Below are 15,391 nucleotides of genomic sequence, written 5' to 3'. Positions count from 1 at the left end.
GGAGAGCTCTTGTATGGTGTCTCAAGAAGGAGAAAGCAACATGAAGCATTCAGTGTGGGACTGTGGCTGGAGAGACAGGTCAGAAGCACAGAGCACGTAATGAATTCCAGCTGGAAGAACGTTTGTCCCTGGGGTCCAGGCAGGCTGTGACCTGTTGAAAACCCCAGGCCAAAGGAGAAACCGCTCCAGAGCCCGAGTAGAACAGATGTGTTGCATTGAAGAAGAGGGTTAGACACGTGGGTTACGCGCTTTATTCTAGGACCGCGGGGGCAGCTTTCCTTGTTGACCCTGGGATCGCCCAGGCCCTCGGTCTGCGCCTACCTAGCTTCCCGAGAGTCCCTTTGAAAGGAGGGACAGGTAAGCACTGAGTGAAGCGCTGGTTTGGGGAGACCAGGGACCAAGGAACAATTCTACCCGCCGGGTGCGAAAGGGAAAGGGATAGGGAGGATCTACTTGGATAAACCCAGGCAGGACGCCCACGGTAAAGGAAAGGGGGCTGCGGCGAGTGGAGAGACGTGAGACGCAGAAGGCGCTGGGGTGGCCGTCCCCGGGTGCCCAGGTCTGGCGGGGTGTGGCGGCGAGTGACCGCTGCGGCTGCTGGAACAGGTGAGCGGCGGCAGGGTGCGCGGTCCCCGCCCTTCCCGGAGCGTGCGGCGCCCTACGGACTCCAGCCAGCGCCTAGCTGTTCCGCGGCTCCCCTTGGCGAGGGGTTTTGCAACTAGCAGCTGGCTGCCTTTTTTTTTCCCTCCCCTGTCTAGGTCTCTCCTTCTTCTTTTAGGTTGCTCCACCCCGCCCAGGATCAGGCGAGGGGGAACAAGCCAGCCCCGCTGCGGCTGCCAACCCGCGCCCAGTGCGCCTGCGAACTCCCGGAGCGGAGTCCCGCGCGCCGCCGCGTCTGCACCGGGCGCGCTCTGCTCTCTGCCCCGGACCCCGCGTCCTGCTCCCCGCAACCCTTCCCCACTTTTCCCCCTTTTGCAATCACATGGCGTTTTAAGAATGCCGGAAAGATGGCGGTAGCGGCGGCGGCGGCGGCGGCGGCGGCTGGGCCGGCAGGCGGGGGAAGCGGCCGGGCTCAGCGGAGCGGGCTGCTGGAAGTTTTGGTGCGGGATCGCTGGCACAAAGTTCTGGTGAACTTGAGCGAAGACGCCCTGGTTCTGAGCTGCGAGGAGGGCGCTGCGGCGTACAACGGCATCGGGGCAGCCACCAATGGCTCGTTCTGCAGGGGTGCCGGGGCCGGGCACCAGGGCGCGGGCGGCGCGCAGCCCCCGGACTCGCCCGCCGGGGTCCGCACGGCCTTCACCGACCTCCCGGAGCAGGTGCCCGAGTCCATCTCGAACCAGAAGCGCGGCGTGAAGGTGCTGAAGCAGGAGTTGGGCGGTTTGGGCATTAGCATTAAGGGGGGCAAAGAGAACAAGATGCCCATCCTCATCAGCAAGATCTTCAAGGGGCTGGCGGCGGACCAGACCCAAGCTCTGTACGTGGGCGACGCCATCCTATCGGTGAACGGAGCCGACCTGCGGGATGCTACCCACGACGAGGCGGTGCAGGCTCTGAAGCGCGCAGGCAAGGAGGTGCTGCTGGAAGGTAAGGGGTTAACGCCGCGCTGGCCGCACGCACCTGCGGGTTTTCCCACCCGCACCCCAGGGACCCGGCCCTGTGCGTGCAGGTGAAGGCGGCGGCGGCTCTTGGGATTTTTGACAACTTTTACCCAGCTTGGGGCAACGTGCCCCTCCCAAGGGGGGTGCACGGAAAGACAGGCGAGCGGGGTTTCAGGGCCAAAAGGTATGCTTAGTGTGCGATGTTTCCTTTTCGTCTGCGGATAATCCAAGTGTAGTGGAAGGGGCTTTGAGGTGTTGGGAGCGTCGCGGAGCGGATCCGCTCGGTGGTAGCAATGCAGTTTTCTGTTCTGCACAGTTTCCCACTCCGAAGCCTGCGCTAGCCCGCTGACAGGACTGAATCATGGAGGAGCAGGAGAGAGCGAGCAATATTTCAATGCCAAAACTCCGGTCCATCCTTCTCTATTTCCCGCCTGCAGTTTGGAGAGCGGGCATTGTGCCCGGGGAGTTGTGCCAAGGGCTAAGAGATGTGTTGCAATTTTAGGCAAAAGTTCACTTCCCCTGCCGGGTGTTTGGCCGGTCAGTCTGGATTCCTGGCTCCTCTGGGTGCGGAGCTGGAGCTGGGTGAAGTGGTTTTTCTGCCTGCATTTTCTGGAGCTTTTTCAGAAAGGTGTGGAAACAAATTTGCCCTTTGGAAACAGTTTCCCCTGAGCGCAAGGACTTTTTAGAAACTATCTTCTGTGGTCTGATGCCTCTCATTCCTTCGTCACCGAGTGTGAATAGAAGAAATAGCGATTTGTACCGATTCTGGAGCATGTGGCATTATGCAGGAGAAGAGAGCAGTGAGATAGTACACTGAGCACATGTTCTTTGCTGTAGCTGCGTTTCTCATTTGCTACCTGCTTTTCCTCCCGCTCTGCGTGCCTCTGCCGGCACTGACGCCACAATGTAGTTTGTCCACTTATCCAAGGCCCCCTTTACCTTACAGAGTGAATCGTCCAGAGTCCCTCACTTAGTTAAAGGTCTGTCCTGAGCTTGGGTATCCGATGACACGCATACCTTGTGAGTGAAGAAAGGAACTTGGCTATGAAGCAATATTCAAACCAAGACTTGGTGAAATGGCATCGATTTAAGTTCTAAACTCGGGACGTAAGTCAGGGTGCTGGGTGTGTGAATCTGAGAAACTTCAGAGTTGGGAAACCAACTTTGCACTGTGTGTGACAATTCAAGCAACTCCCTAATGTGTGAAGTCCCACCTCTTGGCCTAGAAGACAGAGGGCTTCTTTTCTCCCCCTTATTTGTCTAGAGGATCTGTGATGTCTTTATATTTAATTACCACCCTGGATCCAGAAACTGGAAGTCTGTTTGCTTTGGCTTGATGATTAACATAAGTAAACAACAAAGTTTTTTTTTGATTCAACTGTGTGTTGCTTTGTGTGAGGGGACAGGTGGGATCTGCAGCAAGTGTAGCTTGTACTCTAAACTGTTGGGCAGTTCTTCAATTTGCAAATACTTACTGTGAATACTGGGGGAAGGTGCAAAAGCCAGGCTATTTTAATTTTAGAATATCTTGTATGTTGTCCCTTTTTCTTTCACTGCCAAGTCATTATTCATTAAATTGAAACCAAAGAGGTTAAAAACAAAACAAACTCCCATCCAAAAAGAGGAAGAAAATGTGACTCCCTGTGGTTGAAAATAAACCTAGAGAAGCAAAACACAAACAAAAATCGGTAGCAACTGAAAAGGGAGTTGTGTGAAAATCTCTAACAGGACATTCTTAAGTTTTGTTATGTTGCAGGCAATACTTCAGGATCAAGACCTGTGGGCTTCCTAGACAGGAACCAACCTGTGCCCAGTGCTGCATCTTATCCCCAGTGAGAGTTTTCCGAAATCTAATAAGAGGAGCCAGGGGAGGTCCTGCATAAAGCAATCTCCTGTTAATGAGCTAGTGTTGGTCCTGGGTGCTATGGCAGCAGTCACACACCGTGAGGTCAAATGCAAATGAAATCCTCTCTTCTGCGGCTTGGCCTAGTGCAGAGTCCCAGTTGATGTGACTTGTTAGAACCAACTCAAGGGGTTTTGAAAGTCCCTTCCATTCTTCCTCCTGTTCAGACATGCAGTGTTCATTCCAGAATTTCTACATAGAAGAGGCTTTGGGAATGTAATCTGGTTAGACATGGTGGCTGAGGGAGATATTTTAAAGATATTTTGTGGCAAATTTACAGTTTTTAATAGGTTGCTTTTCTGTTTGTCTTTTGAGGGAGTTGAAGATTAGTACCCCAACCTCTATGACTATGCACCTCATTCCATGACGTGTGCCCTCTAGTGGGGAGTTCCTGCTTCCACCTGTGGAACACCCTGAAAACTGAAACCCTCAACTGGCGAATTTCGCTGCCTAAATGCTAATCCTTGGTTCAGGAACAGAATTTATCATAACCTCTCTGAGCCTGAGTCTTCATCTGAAAAATGAGAATAAGGAAACCTATTAGAACAGCTAACTTGGGGCCGGTGCCGTGGCTCACTTGGTTAATCCTTCGCCTGTGGCACCCGCATCCCACATGAGCGCCAGGTTCTAGTCCCAGTTGCTCCTCTTCCAGTCCAGCTCTCTGCTGTGGCCCGGGAGTGCAGTGGAGGATGGCCCAAGTGCTTGGGCCCCTGCACCCGCATGGGAGACCAGGAGGAAGCACCTGGCTCCTGGCTTCAGATCGGCGCAGCGCCAGCCATAGCAGCCATTTGGGGAGTGAACCAATGGAAGGAAGACCTTTCTCTGTCTCTCTCTGTCTATAACTCTACCTGTCAAATAAAAATAAAAAATTTAAAAAATTAAAAGAACAGCTGTGGGGAGCAGCTCGGACTAGACTAAGTTACTGGAATTAAGACTTATTCTATGCATCTGCTCTCCCACAATAAGGCGCTGGGAGAGGAGAAAACAGCTTCTACCCAGCTGCCTCCAGTTCAGCCAATAAACAGCAGGACCTGCTCCTGATTGGAGGAGAGCAGCGTACTCGGCGTGTGGGCAGCCAAGTTGGGATTGGCAGAGGAGGACTATAAAGGAGGAGAGAGACGGCATGCACCAGGGAACATCTAAGGGGAACATCTAAGGGGAACACCTGTGCAGCCCCCCAGAGAACCGGCCGGCGGTGTGCCGCTCCCCTGCGGAAGTGGGGAATGTGGCCAGGGGGAACTGCCCTTCCACGGAGGTGGAAGGGACAGTAGCCAACCCGGGAAGAACCAGCAGCAAACCCGGGGAGGGCCGAGCAGACGAAAGAACAGCGCAGGGTCCTGTGTCGTTCCTCCACGAAGAGGGGGAGCGACAAACAGCCAACTTTACAGAGCCACTCCGTGAAAGAGCACTAAGAATAAAAGGCCTGTTCCCAATGCCTGCTGCGAGTTATTTTTACAACTCAAGTGATATGATGGAGTTGCCTCTTCTACAGGATAAATCCTCTCTTCCTTTACTGATCTTTTTTATTCAACTCTTTATAATAAAATTTTAATTCTGGGATATCATCCCTTTGGGGCCACAGGAGTTAAAATAGCATCTTGGGAAAGAGTCATAAAAATAGCTAACATTTCTTGAGCACTTAATATGTGCCAGGCTTTATGGCAGGTGTTCATGTTATATTTATTGTACCTCTGAGGCCAGTAATAGTGTTGTTCCTTTTACTGATTAGGAAATTAATGTTTATAGACATCGGATTATCTGCATGGAGTAAGTGGGGAGAAGGTTTCCAGATCTGATTTAAAAGCACGTACTTTTAACCTTTACCTTTGTGCTTCTGTGTGGATCTGTATGCCTGAGCCAGTTGAAGTCACAGTGCAAGGCATCCTCCTCCACACCTCAGATCCTCTGAAGTGCTTAGTTCAACGCTGAGCAGGAAACGGCGACCATGTGAACTATTTAGAAGGGTGGGACAGGAAGTAGGATATAGTCTTCAAAACCTAGTGCACTAAGTCTCTAGCTGTCGGAAGGAAGTGGCTGATCTGACCCAGCTCTATGTTGAGACCCATGGCCAGCAAGGAGACAAAACTGTAACTCAAACTTGACTAGAATATTTGGCATACCTTATGTATTACTTAAGATCAGAGATGTTCACACTAAGAACTCATTTCTCATCTTAGGTAGGGAGTGGGGTCAGGGACCCTGGATTCAGCCAAACAGGTCCTGGACCCCATAGTCTCATGGGCACCGTTTATGTAGACTCCAGTGTGAAGGCCTGTGCTGGAGCTGGGCAGGGCATGTGTGCACGTACTGCCTTGGCAGGTCTAGGAGAGGGAGGAGTTCTCAGTCCATGAATTAATGGTAAATTCATAATTGAAATAGGTCAACGTATTTACAACTGACACTGCAAGAAAATGACCTTCCCCGTAACTTTGGAGATTGGGAATGTGGAGGTGGAAGTAGAAACGGCCATGCTTGGATCCCCGAGGTGTCTGGTGGAACTAACTGCAATAAATGGAAACTCAAAGCAGAGAGTCAAGGAGACATGTTGACACGTACCCAGTCCATCAGAGATCACCTCCCCACCCCCTACCTTTTCCCAGCTTCACTTTCACAATAGCATTCATTCTCTGGAGGTGGAAGTTGGGAATGGTGGAGCCAGGAGGTGGTTTGCAAGGGAGGGCCAGTGATTTACTGCCATGAAATCTAGGGATTGGAGGAGAAGTTGAACTTCCAGAGATCTTGTTAGGATTGAAGAGATTTTTAAAAAATACCCACAGATCCAGGAATTAAAGTCTTGAAACATGGGTTCTTCTAACAGTTTCACTTTTTTCAAGGTTCTTTATCTCTTTGGGTCTTAGTTTTCTTCACTGAAAATCCAGGGAGCTAGTTCAACCATCTCTAAATCTTGTTCTGTATTAAAGCCTCTGAATTCAGATACAGTGAACACTTTTATTCACAAATTTGTTGCACTCTTTGTTATTGTAAAGCATGTTTCATAAATAAGTTAGTCTAATTGATTTTTTTAAAAAATCAATATAATTCCCTAATAGTAATATAAAAAGGAAGGGAAAGAGTTTAAGTGTTTCAGTGGATAAAGACAGGGACACTACCATACCAGAGATCAGTTTCTGTTCACAACAAGAGTGAATTTTAAAGTCGGAATTCAGTGAGCTACACTCCAGTCAGCAGGGGGCCGCTTCCTCTCTGGAGGCCCCAGGAGAGACTGTCTCCTCACTTTCTCTGGAAGCTTGTGGGCTTTCCCACTTGCATTGGCTCACCGTCCTCTCCCATCTGTAAAGCCTGCCATGGTGACTTGAGTCCTTCTCGGGTCCAGTCGCTCCCACTTCCCTTCTGCCTTCTTTGTGATTGTGTTGGTCACACCTAATGTGAACCAGGATCATCTTCGTATTTTAAGGTTGACTGATTAGGAACCTTACTTCCATCATCAACCCTAATTCTGCTCTATTAGGGAACATATTCATAGGACCTGTAAGCTATAAAGTGGGCACTTTATGCCTACCAAACCAGATTTGCTGAAGTTATGGGAAGAAAGTTTCTCAGTAGATCTTTGAGAACAAACTGAATCTCTGTAAATACTCACTGCCCCTCACATCACAGAATAGTTCATTCACTTACATATTTATTCACGTCACATATTTATTCATATCATGTCTGTTACATCTTTCATGTCCCGTGCACCACTAAGGCATTGCCCTCGGGAAGCAACCTCCTAGTGACAAGCACAGGTGCTGTGCAGATATGCCTGCAGGAGAGAGCAAAAAAAGGATGCATCAGGTGCATTAGAGCTGTGGCCACCATAGGAAGAGCACCTGGTCTGTTTCTGGACAGGACTTAGAGAGGCAAGTACCTCATGGCAACCCAAAAAGGTATGTGAGCATCAGGTGTAGCTCAGCATGGCTAAGGGGGCAGAACATGGCTTTCAGCCCTTGCAGAAGGGAAAGGGAAGAGAGCAGAAACCTGAGAATGGAGCAGCGACCAGGCCTTGTGGGGCTTGTTTCAGAGCTGGGTTGCTTGCAGTGTTTTAAGCAGGAAAGGGTTGTGCTCAGTTTGACATGTCAGGGAGGTAACTCTCCAGAGGCACCATACATCTCTATCCCATGGTGGGCAAGGCTCTAATGAAGAGATCCAGCATCCTGGGCTCACCCAGTAGCCCCGATGTTTATCTCCTCACACTGAATTATACTTTGCACCTTCCCAAGCAAGGCATAGGTTTGTAAAGTGGCTTTGCTCACATTATGACTTCATCATCAGGTCAACCCTCTGAATGGCTGGACTAGAATGGAGCCATCTTTTGTATGAGGAGCGAGTAGCTTGTCTGAGGTTGTCTTATAAATGAAGGAGCTGGAAATCAGATGATCTCACACTTAATCAGTCTCACCCTACACAAACTCAGATGCTGTGCAGTGGACAACAGGAAGTTGAAGAGGGGTTGAGCCATGGCCTGAGAAGGGTGGGCACTGGAGGCTGATTTTGACATCCTTGATTAATGTGATCAGTGATACAGATTAATATGACTATGATAAACAAGTTAGTGTGATTTCCAATCCTCCCAACCGCCAGCATCTAGTGCTGTATCTAAAATATAGTGAGCTACTAAAGTGTGGGGAGGGGAAGAGGGAAGAAAAAAGGGAAAAGAATTTGGGGATTAGTTTTCTTTTTTGTGATTCCTATCATCTACCGCTCGTGCTCTGCAGAGAAAAAGAATAAAGAAATGACTTCATAGACTTGGGAAACACTTACTCAACATAGACCAATCTTGAAAGGCAGTTGACAATACAGGAGCCAGACAGGATTTTACAAGTTATAAGAAAACATAATTATCCATTGAACATTATTTATAACTACCTTTCTCCACCCTCCGCATGTGCCATGGCTTGGGGACCTACAAGTCTGAATGTGTAATGGAGGAGACAAAAACTGTCTGCTTAGATATTTTAATTGTTTCTTTTTTAAGCTTGTGTATCAGCGTGAGAATTCAGACTCTTCCTTCAGTAAAGCTGATCCAAACAGCCTTCCCATTCGGTATTTCTGCTGGGGTGGGTTATGCTCTTCATGTTCAGCCATGCGTCCTAGCAGTCGCCCCATGAAGGATGTATTAAAAATAACTTGCTGCACAGTTCCATGTTTATGAAAGGCATCTATCTGAAGCCACCAGTGGTTTGTTTGGTGAAAGAAAATTATTCTCTGGCAGCTTCTGGCCTACTAAGCATTCTATTTCAAATGGTGCATTTCAAAGCAGTTAATGTTAAAGAAAAGCCAGAAGTCCCTCTGCATTTATACCTAGTGTTTTATATACCAAACCTCATTACCCACTTCACTGGCCTTGATCTATAATAATGCTTGCCTTTAGCTCTGGCCTGCAGGGTGAGGCTTAAGAGAAAATATATATTACCTACCACGAAATCAATGTCCTAACACACTGATGCAGATGAGCCTCCCTCTCAGAGCAGGAGAGACAAGATGGAAACATTCATGATTCATTATGATTATAATGAACATTTAAACGGTGACCCATGCTTTTGCACAGTGCTCTTTACACTATTGCTTCTCCTGTGGTTTGAAGGGTCATTCTTAACATATGGAAAAGTGGGGAAAGATGGCTCTAAATGTGACTGGATGCTGAGTACTGAGTATTACTGCTTTTGACAAATTCAGTTTATTCGCCTTGCTGTTCAAACTGTTATTCTTTCTTCCCATCATAATATTTCTCGAAGCAGCCTAGTACAATATTTTAAAGGATGAGTCTTAAACTTACTTTCCATGGGCTTAAATTCTCATCCCACATCTTTCTACCTGTGTGAGCTTGTGTAAGATATTTAAATGCACATCTCAATTTCTTAGTACAAGAAGAATCCTCTTAGTAGGTTTGCTTTGAAGAGTAGGGTGGTTGTATATATAAAGCAGTTAGCTCATTTCCTGGAACATAGTAACTACTAAATAATTACTAACTATATGCTATGTCACATTTCATGTTTAGCTAAATATACTTAGCTAAGTATTATTTCTAAATAGAAGGTTCAATCACATAAGAAGGCATTAATCATATGTTTTATAAAGTTTTCTGGAGAAATAGAATGATTTGGGTTTTGCTGTGCTGGGAAATTGAACAGTGTGACGGACGTCCAAGGAGAGTTCCTTGGCTTTGTAAGAGTGAGTTACGATCACACATGGGTGCATTTCATTGATGAATTTTAGTAGCGTCAGATGTTTTCCATCAACCAGACCACAGGGAAGGCTGCTGTGGTTTTTGGTGGGCAAATATGAAATCTGCATTAAAATACAGGTTATACAGGAACATGCAGAAAAAATGTTTACTAAAGGAAAAGCCAACATATACAGATTTAACTTAGAGCAAAATTCAAAGTTCTTTCTAAAATTTTCTTACAATTGTGAGACTATAGAGATCTCTATTTTTATAGATTATTTTTATTTAAAAGGCAAAGTTATGGGGAAAGACCGAGATATTTTCAGTCCACTGGTTTATTCTCCACGTGGCCAGCCAGGGCTGAACCAGGTCAAAGCCAGGAGCCAGGAACTCAATCCAGGTCTCTAGTGTGGTGTGGCAGAGCACTTGGGCCATTTTCTGCTGCTTTCACAGGTGCGGTAACTGGGAGCTGAATTGGAATTGGATCCAGCTTGAACTCAGATGAGAGGCCAGTGTCACTGGTGGTGGCTAATACTAATCTCAAGTGTAGGGAGTTTTTCTTTTTCTTTTTCTTTTTCTTTTTTTTTTTTTTTTTTTTTTTTTTTTTTTTTTTTTTGACAGAGTTAGACAGTGAGAGAGAGACAGAGAGAAAGGTCTTCCTTTTCCGTTCGTTCATCCCCCAAATGGCCGCTATGGCTGGCGCGCTACACTGATCCGAAGCCAGGAGCCATGTGCTTCCTCCTGGTCTTCCATGTGGGTGCAGGGCCCAAGCACTTGGGCCATTCTCCACTGCCTTCCCAGGCCACAGCAGAGAGCTGGACTGGAAGAAGAGCAACTGGGACAGAGTCTGGCGCTCCAACCAGGACTCAAACCCCCGGGGTGCTGGCGCCGCAGGCAGAGGATTAGCCAAGTGAGCCATGGTGCCAGCCAACTGTGGAGATCTTATTAGTCAAAAGAAACCAAAATATTTCTTGTTATTAGATAAAAATTTACATAACTCTTATTTAACCAGTGTTCAGATTTTAAATTCTATTATTTAGCACCATATTTCATGGAAGCCAAGAGGCTCCAGAGAAGGATGTCACTGTTTATGCACTTTTAAGAAGGAAGAAAAGTCTACAATAGGAAGACCAGTGGTATGACTGCTTCAAGTTGGAGCGTCGGGCCAGTGCTGTGGCTCAGTGGGTGAAACTGCTGCCTGAGGTACTGGCATCCCATATGAGCATAGGTTTGAGTCCCAGCTATTCCACTCTGATCCGGATCCCTGCCAATGAGCCTGGAAAAGCAGTGAAGGATGGCCCACTTGCACCCATGTGGAAGACCTGGACAAAGCTCTAGGCTCCTGGCTTCGGCCTGGCCCAGCCAGGAGTGAATTTTTGGAGTGAAACAGTGGATGGAAGATCTTTCTCTTTGTCTCTTCTTCTTTTTGAAACTAAGTATAACCTAAAAATTGGGACTTCACAGGGCTATGCCTTCAATGAAGGGAAAATAAAAAAAAAGCCCATCATGTAGATGGGACAGCAAAGCAACTTACACATCTTGAATTTGGTATTGGCAGAAAAAAAATTTCAAAAACAATTATCTGTAGAATATATGGGAAAAAAATCTCTCCTGATATTTTGACTGGAAATCCATCTGATAAATTTTAGGTCTAAATTTATACTGTCATTTTGAGTTTAAAAAATGTTTTTGGAAAATAATTTAATTTCAGTGGTCTTTCAGGTGGGGAGGGCCCTGAATGAATGATGAGTAATTATGAATATGCTCTGGGAGAAATCAACTTCTGTCCCTGGCTCTGGTGATGTGGAGAAGCCAACAATTTTAGGGCACATTCACCAAATAAAGTTGATAAAATATGGCAAGACAATGGACATTTTGAATAGATTGAAAATGGTGTGTAAAAGTTACACAATATTATTAAAGCAGTGAATTTTTCTTTTCATGTTTGTTAGGTAGGAACTCGGTACACTGATGTAAAAATCTGTCTGAATGAGATGCAATCCTGTACTTCTAAAAATAGTCCAAAGGGCAGATAGATATAGAGCAATAAATTACACTTAAGTAAATTCTGTAAAGTAATAACAGCAAATTAGAAAGGATAAATTCTGTTACAGAACTTATGTAATGACCAGGGAAGAAGGTATTTGGGATATCTGAAGTCAAAACGTGTTTACAGAAGTGATTTATGTAGTGAGGTTACATAAGCAAAGTGAAACTTAAAACATAGATAATTGGGTATTTGAGGCCTTGCATTTCAAATACTCTCCTCTGAAACATTCTTTCATCTGCAATAAAAATCAAGGTTAATGATTATTTTTTTGTCAACATTCTCTATTTCATTTTTGGAATTTTTCTATATCAAAGTAACGTAGTCCTATAATTCCTTTGCCTAATCTTTCCCAGACCCTCTCCTTCCTAGAATATTGTCTATTTTCTTTAATCTCTAGGAATAGTTTACTTTTTTCCAAATGCTCATATTTATCAAAGAATCCACCTAGTCTGTTTGCTTTTTATTTTTTATTTTTGACAGGCAGAGTGGATAGTGAGAGAGAGAGAGACAGAGAAAGGTCTTCCTTTGCCGTTGGTTCACCCTCCAATGGCCGCCGCGGCCAGTGCGCTGCAGCCAGCGCACTGCGCTGATCTGAAGGCAGGAGCCAGGTACTTATCCTGGTCTCCCATGGGGTGCAAGGCCCAAGCACTTGGGCCATGCTCCACTGCACTCCCGGGCCATAGCAGAGAGCTGGCCTGGAAGAGGGGCAACCGGGACAGAATCTGGCGCCCCTACCGGGACTAGAACCTGGTGTGCCAGCGCCACAAGGCGGAGGATTGGCCTAGTGAGCTGCGGCGCCGGCCCCTGTTTGCTTTTCTTTCTGGAGCTCTGCCTCTCTGAACTGGTCACTTCTTGGCCTGGTGCATGATGATCTTACTCAGGCTGTCCATGGCTCCCTATTAAGTGTTTCTATGAATCCATCGTCATGCTTACTCTTGGTGTCTGCTCAACTTGTTTTGCTGGAGCACATTTGCTAGGAGCTTCCTGAGTAAGATGTATGATATGTAAGTGTCTGAAAATATCTTTATACCCCAAAGGATCAATAATTTGAGTATGAAATCCTGGAGTAGCTGTCATTTTCCTTCGACACTCTCTAGAGTGCTGGTGAGAAAGCACATGCTACCCTCATTTCCTTTCTTTTATGTGTGACCTGTTTCTTCTTTCTAGAAGCTTTTATAACTTTTTAAAAAATTTTAACTTTTATTTAATATAAATTTCCAAAGTACAACTTTTGGGTAACCTCCCTCCCACCTGCAACCATCCCATCTCCCACTCCCTCTCCCACCCCATTCACATCAAGATTTATTTTCAATTATCTTTATATACAGAAGATCTATTTAGTATATACTAAATGAAGATTTCAACAGTTTACACCCACACAGAAACACAAAGTGTAAAGTACTGTTTGAGTACTAGTTATACCGTTAATTCACATAATTCACACTAAGGACAGAGATCCTACATGGGGAGTAAGTGCACAGTGACTCCTGTTGATAAAAAACTTATTTGAAAGGCAAAGTTAGAGAGACCTTTCATCTGCTGGTTCACCTCCCCAAAGAGCTGCAAAAGCCAGGGCTGGGCAAGGAAGAGCCAGGAGTGTGGAACTCCATTCAGGTCCCCCATATGGGTGCCCATATGGGACACCAGCGTTACAGCTGGTAGCTAACAAACTGTACCACATCAGCCCCCAAAACTTGTTATTAACTTATTAATCTGAAGGAGTTAGAGGAAAACACACAGAGATCTGCCATCTGCTGGTTCCCTCCCTATGTCACTGCAATGGCCAGGATTGGGCCAGGTTGAAGCCAGGAGCTTCATCCGTGTCTCTCATGTGGGTACAGGTGCTCAAGTACTCAGGCCATCTTCTGTTGCTTTCCCAGATACTTTAGCAGGGAGCTGGATTGGAAGTCGAGTAGCCAAGACATGAACCAGCGCCCATATGGTATGCTAATGCCATAGGAAGCAGCTTAAATTGCTGCACCGCAAATCCAGCCCCAACCCTATAACTTATTAACACAGGTACAATAATTTGCATATAATGACTTGCTTTTATGTAGTACCCTCTTGTTTTGTGGATGCAATACCTTGTTTTTTTTGAGCATGGTAATAACAGTTTTTGAAGATTCTTTTGTACCAATAATGACTTGGGTATCTCAAAGTTCTTTTCTACTTCATTTTTTAGTACACCGTGCTTATCTGATAATTCAAACTATTTTGAGATTTGTTCAGTGTTTCTGTACCCCAGGAGGCAGAATCTGAGACAAGGATCTAAGCGCACGAAATTTATTTGTGGAGGTGGGAGGGCCGTGGGTGTTTGGTGGTATAACAGTTAAGATGCTGTTTGACACCAGCATCCTTTCTTAGTGCCTGAGATCGAATCCTGGTTTTGCTCCTAATTCCAGTTTCCAGCAGGTAGATCCCTGAAGTAGGTAGATCCCTGCCACCCACATGAGCGACCTGCATTGAGTTCCTAGCTCCTGGCTTCAGCTTGTCCCAACCCTGGCCGTTGCAGGTATTTGAGGAATAAACCAGCAGATGAGAGAGATTCATTCTCATTCATTCTCTTCCCTCCCTCTCTCCCTTCCAAATAAATAGAATAAGCACATCTTGAAGTCTGTTAGGGGTGTTCTCTGATAAAACACTGGTAGTGGCACGGGGACATGAGACGGTGAAGGGAATGAGCTCATAATAGCTCCAGTGTGAGCTGCTCAGTTCTTCGAGAGCTCAGCATGCGCTGGGTCAGACAAGACGGGGCTGAGAAGAGCTCTGCAACTCTCCATCCATCTTTTCATTACGGGTTGCTTCTGGGTTGTTAACTCTGGTGCTTCCAGCTGGCAACTCTGTGAGGGGCGCGTGTAATCCCGCCAAAATATGCCCTCAGGCAGATAACTGCAGGTATTCCTGCTAAGCAGCCTTTGTGCTTGGGGTTGAATGCACAGGAGCCCAACGTGGTAACTGAAGTGTTCATCGGAACATGTTTCCTAATCTAAAAGTATTCAGCAGAACTCATGATGGCAGATGTATTGGATACAGCCCTATGCACATTTTCATTTCAAGTCTTTGTAAACAGCTGATTCAGACACCAAGATTGAGTGTTTTATCCTTGAAGTCTTGCAAGGCAATATTGTGGGCCACCTATAGCAGGTTTTTAATTTCTTTGGATTTGTGGCAGGCAGAGTCTGATCCATTTGACAGCTCATTGAAAAATTCCTGTGAATAGATATACACCAGTATTTTAATTGTACTAAAAGAATGCTGTGTACATCAGGGATTCTCAGTCTCTCAGCTGTTGATGTTTTGGGCCAGATAATTCTTTGTTGTGGGGAACTGATTTTTGTGCTGTAGGATTTTGCTGTATTCCTGGCCTCTATGCACTGGATGCAGGTACCATCCTCTCCCCTTCCCTATGATAAATAAAACTGCAGACATTGCAAAATGTCCTCTGATGGACACACAAACCCCGGTTCATAGGCACCTGTGTGCAGTGTACAGAGTGGTTCTCAGATTGACTGTATCTTGGAAATACCTGGTAATATTTAAAAACCCTCATCATAGACTCCTTCCCCAAGAGATCTTGATTTTAATTAATCTGGGTGTGAGGATGTTTTGAACCTCCCCAAGTGATTCAAGGTATAATCAGGGATGAGAACCACTGGCCAAAAATATCTCATCAT

At 46.1% G+C, this 15,391-nt stretch overlaps 1 protein-coding gene across 1 annotated transcript in view; it reads left to right on the top strand.

Moving 5' to 3' along the window:
• Positions 1 to 786: 786 nt before the first annotated feature.
• The window catches only part of SNTB1 (syntrophin beta 1), a 292,673-nt gene continuing 278,068 nt past the window's right edge, over positions 787 to 15,391 (top strand). Inside the window, exon 1 of the mRNA XM_002710756.5 lies at positions 787 to 1,584. Within this exon, the coding sequence (XP_002710802.2) occupies positions 1,008 to 1,584 (577 nt within the window). The 5' untranslated portion in view covers positions 787 to 1,007. The remainder of the gene's footprint in view (positions 1,585 to 15,391) is intronic.

Source organism: Oryctolagus cuniculus, chromosome 6 (assembly GCF_964237555.1).
Source record: "Oryctolagus cuniculus chromosome 6, mOryCun1.1, whole genome shotgun sequence".
NCBI classification, from domain to species: Eukaryota; Metazoa; Chordata; class Mammalia; order Lagomorpha; family Leporidae; genus Oryctolagus; species Oryctolagus cuniculus.
This window is presented reverse-complemented; position numbering and strand designations above follow the sequence as displayed.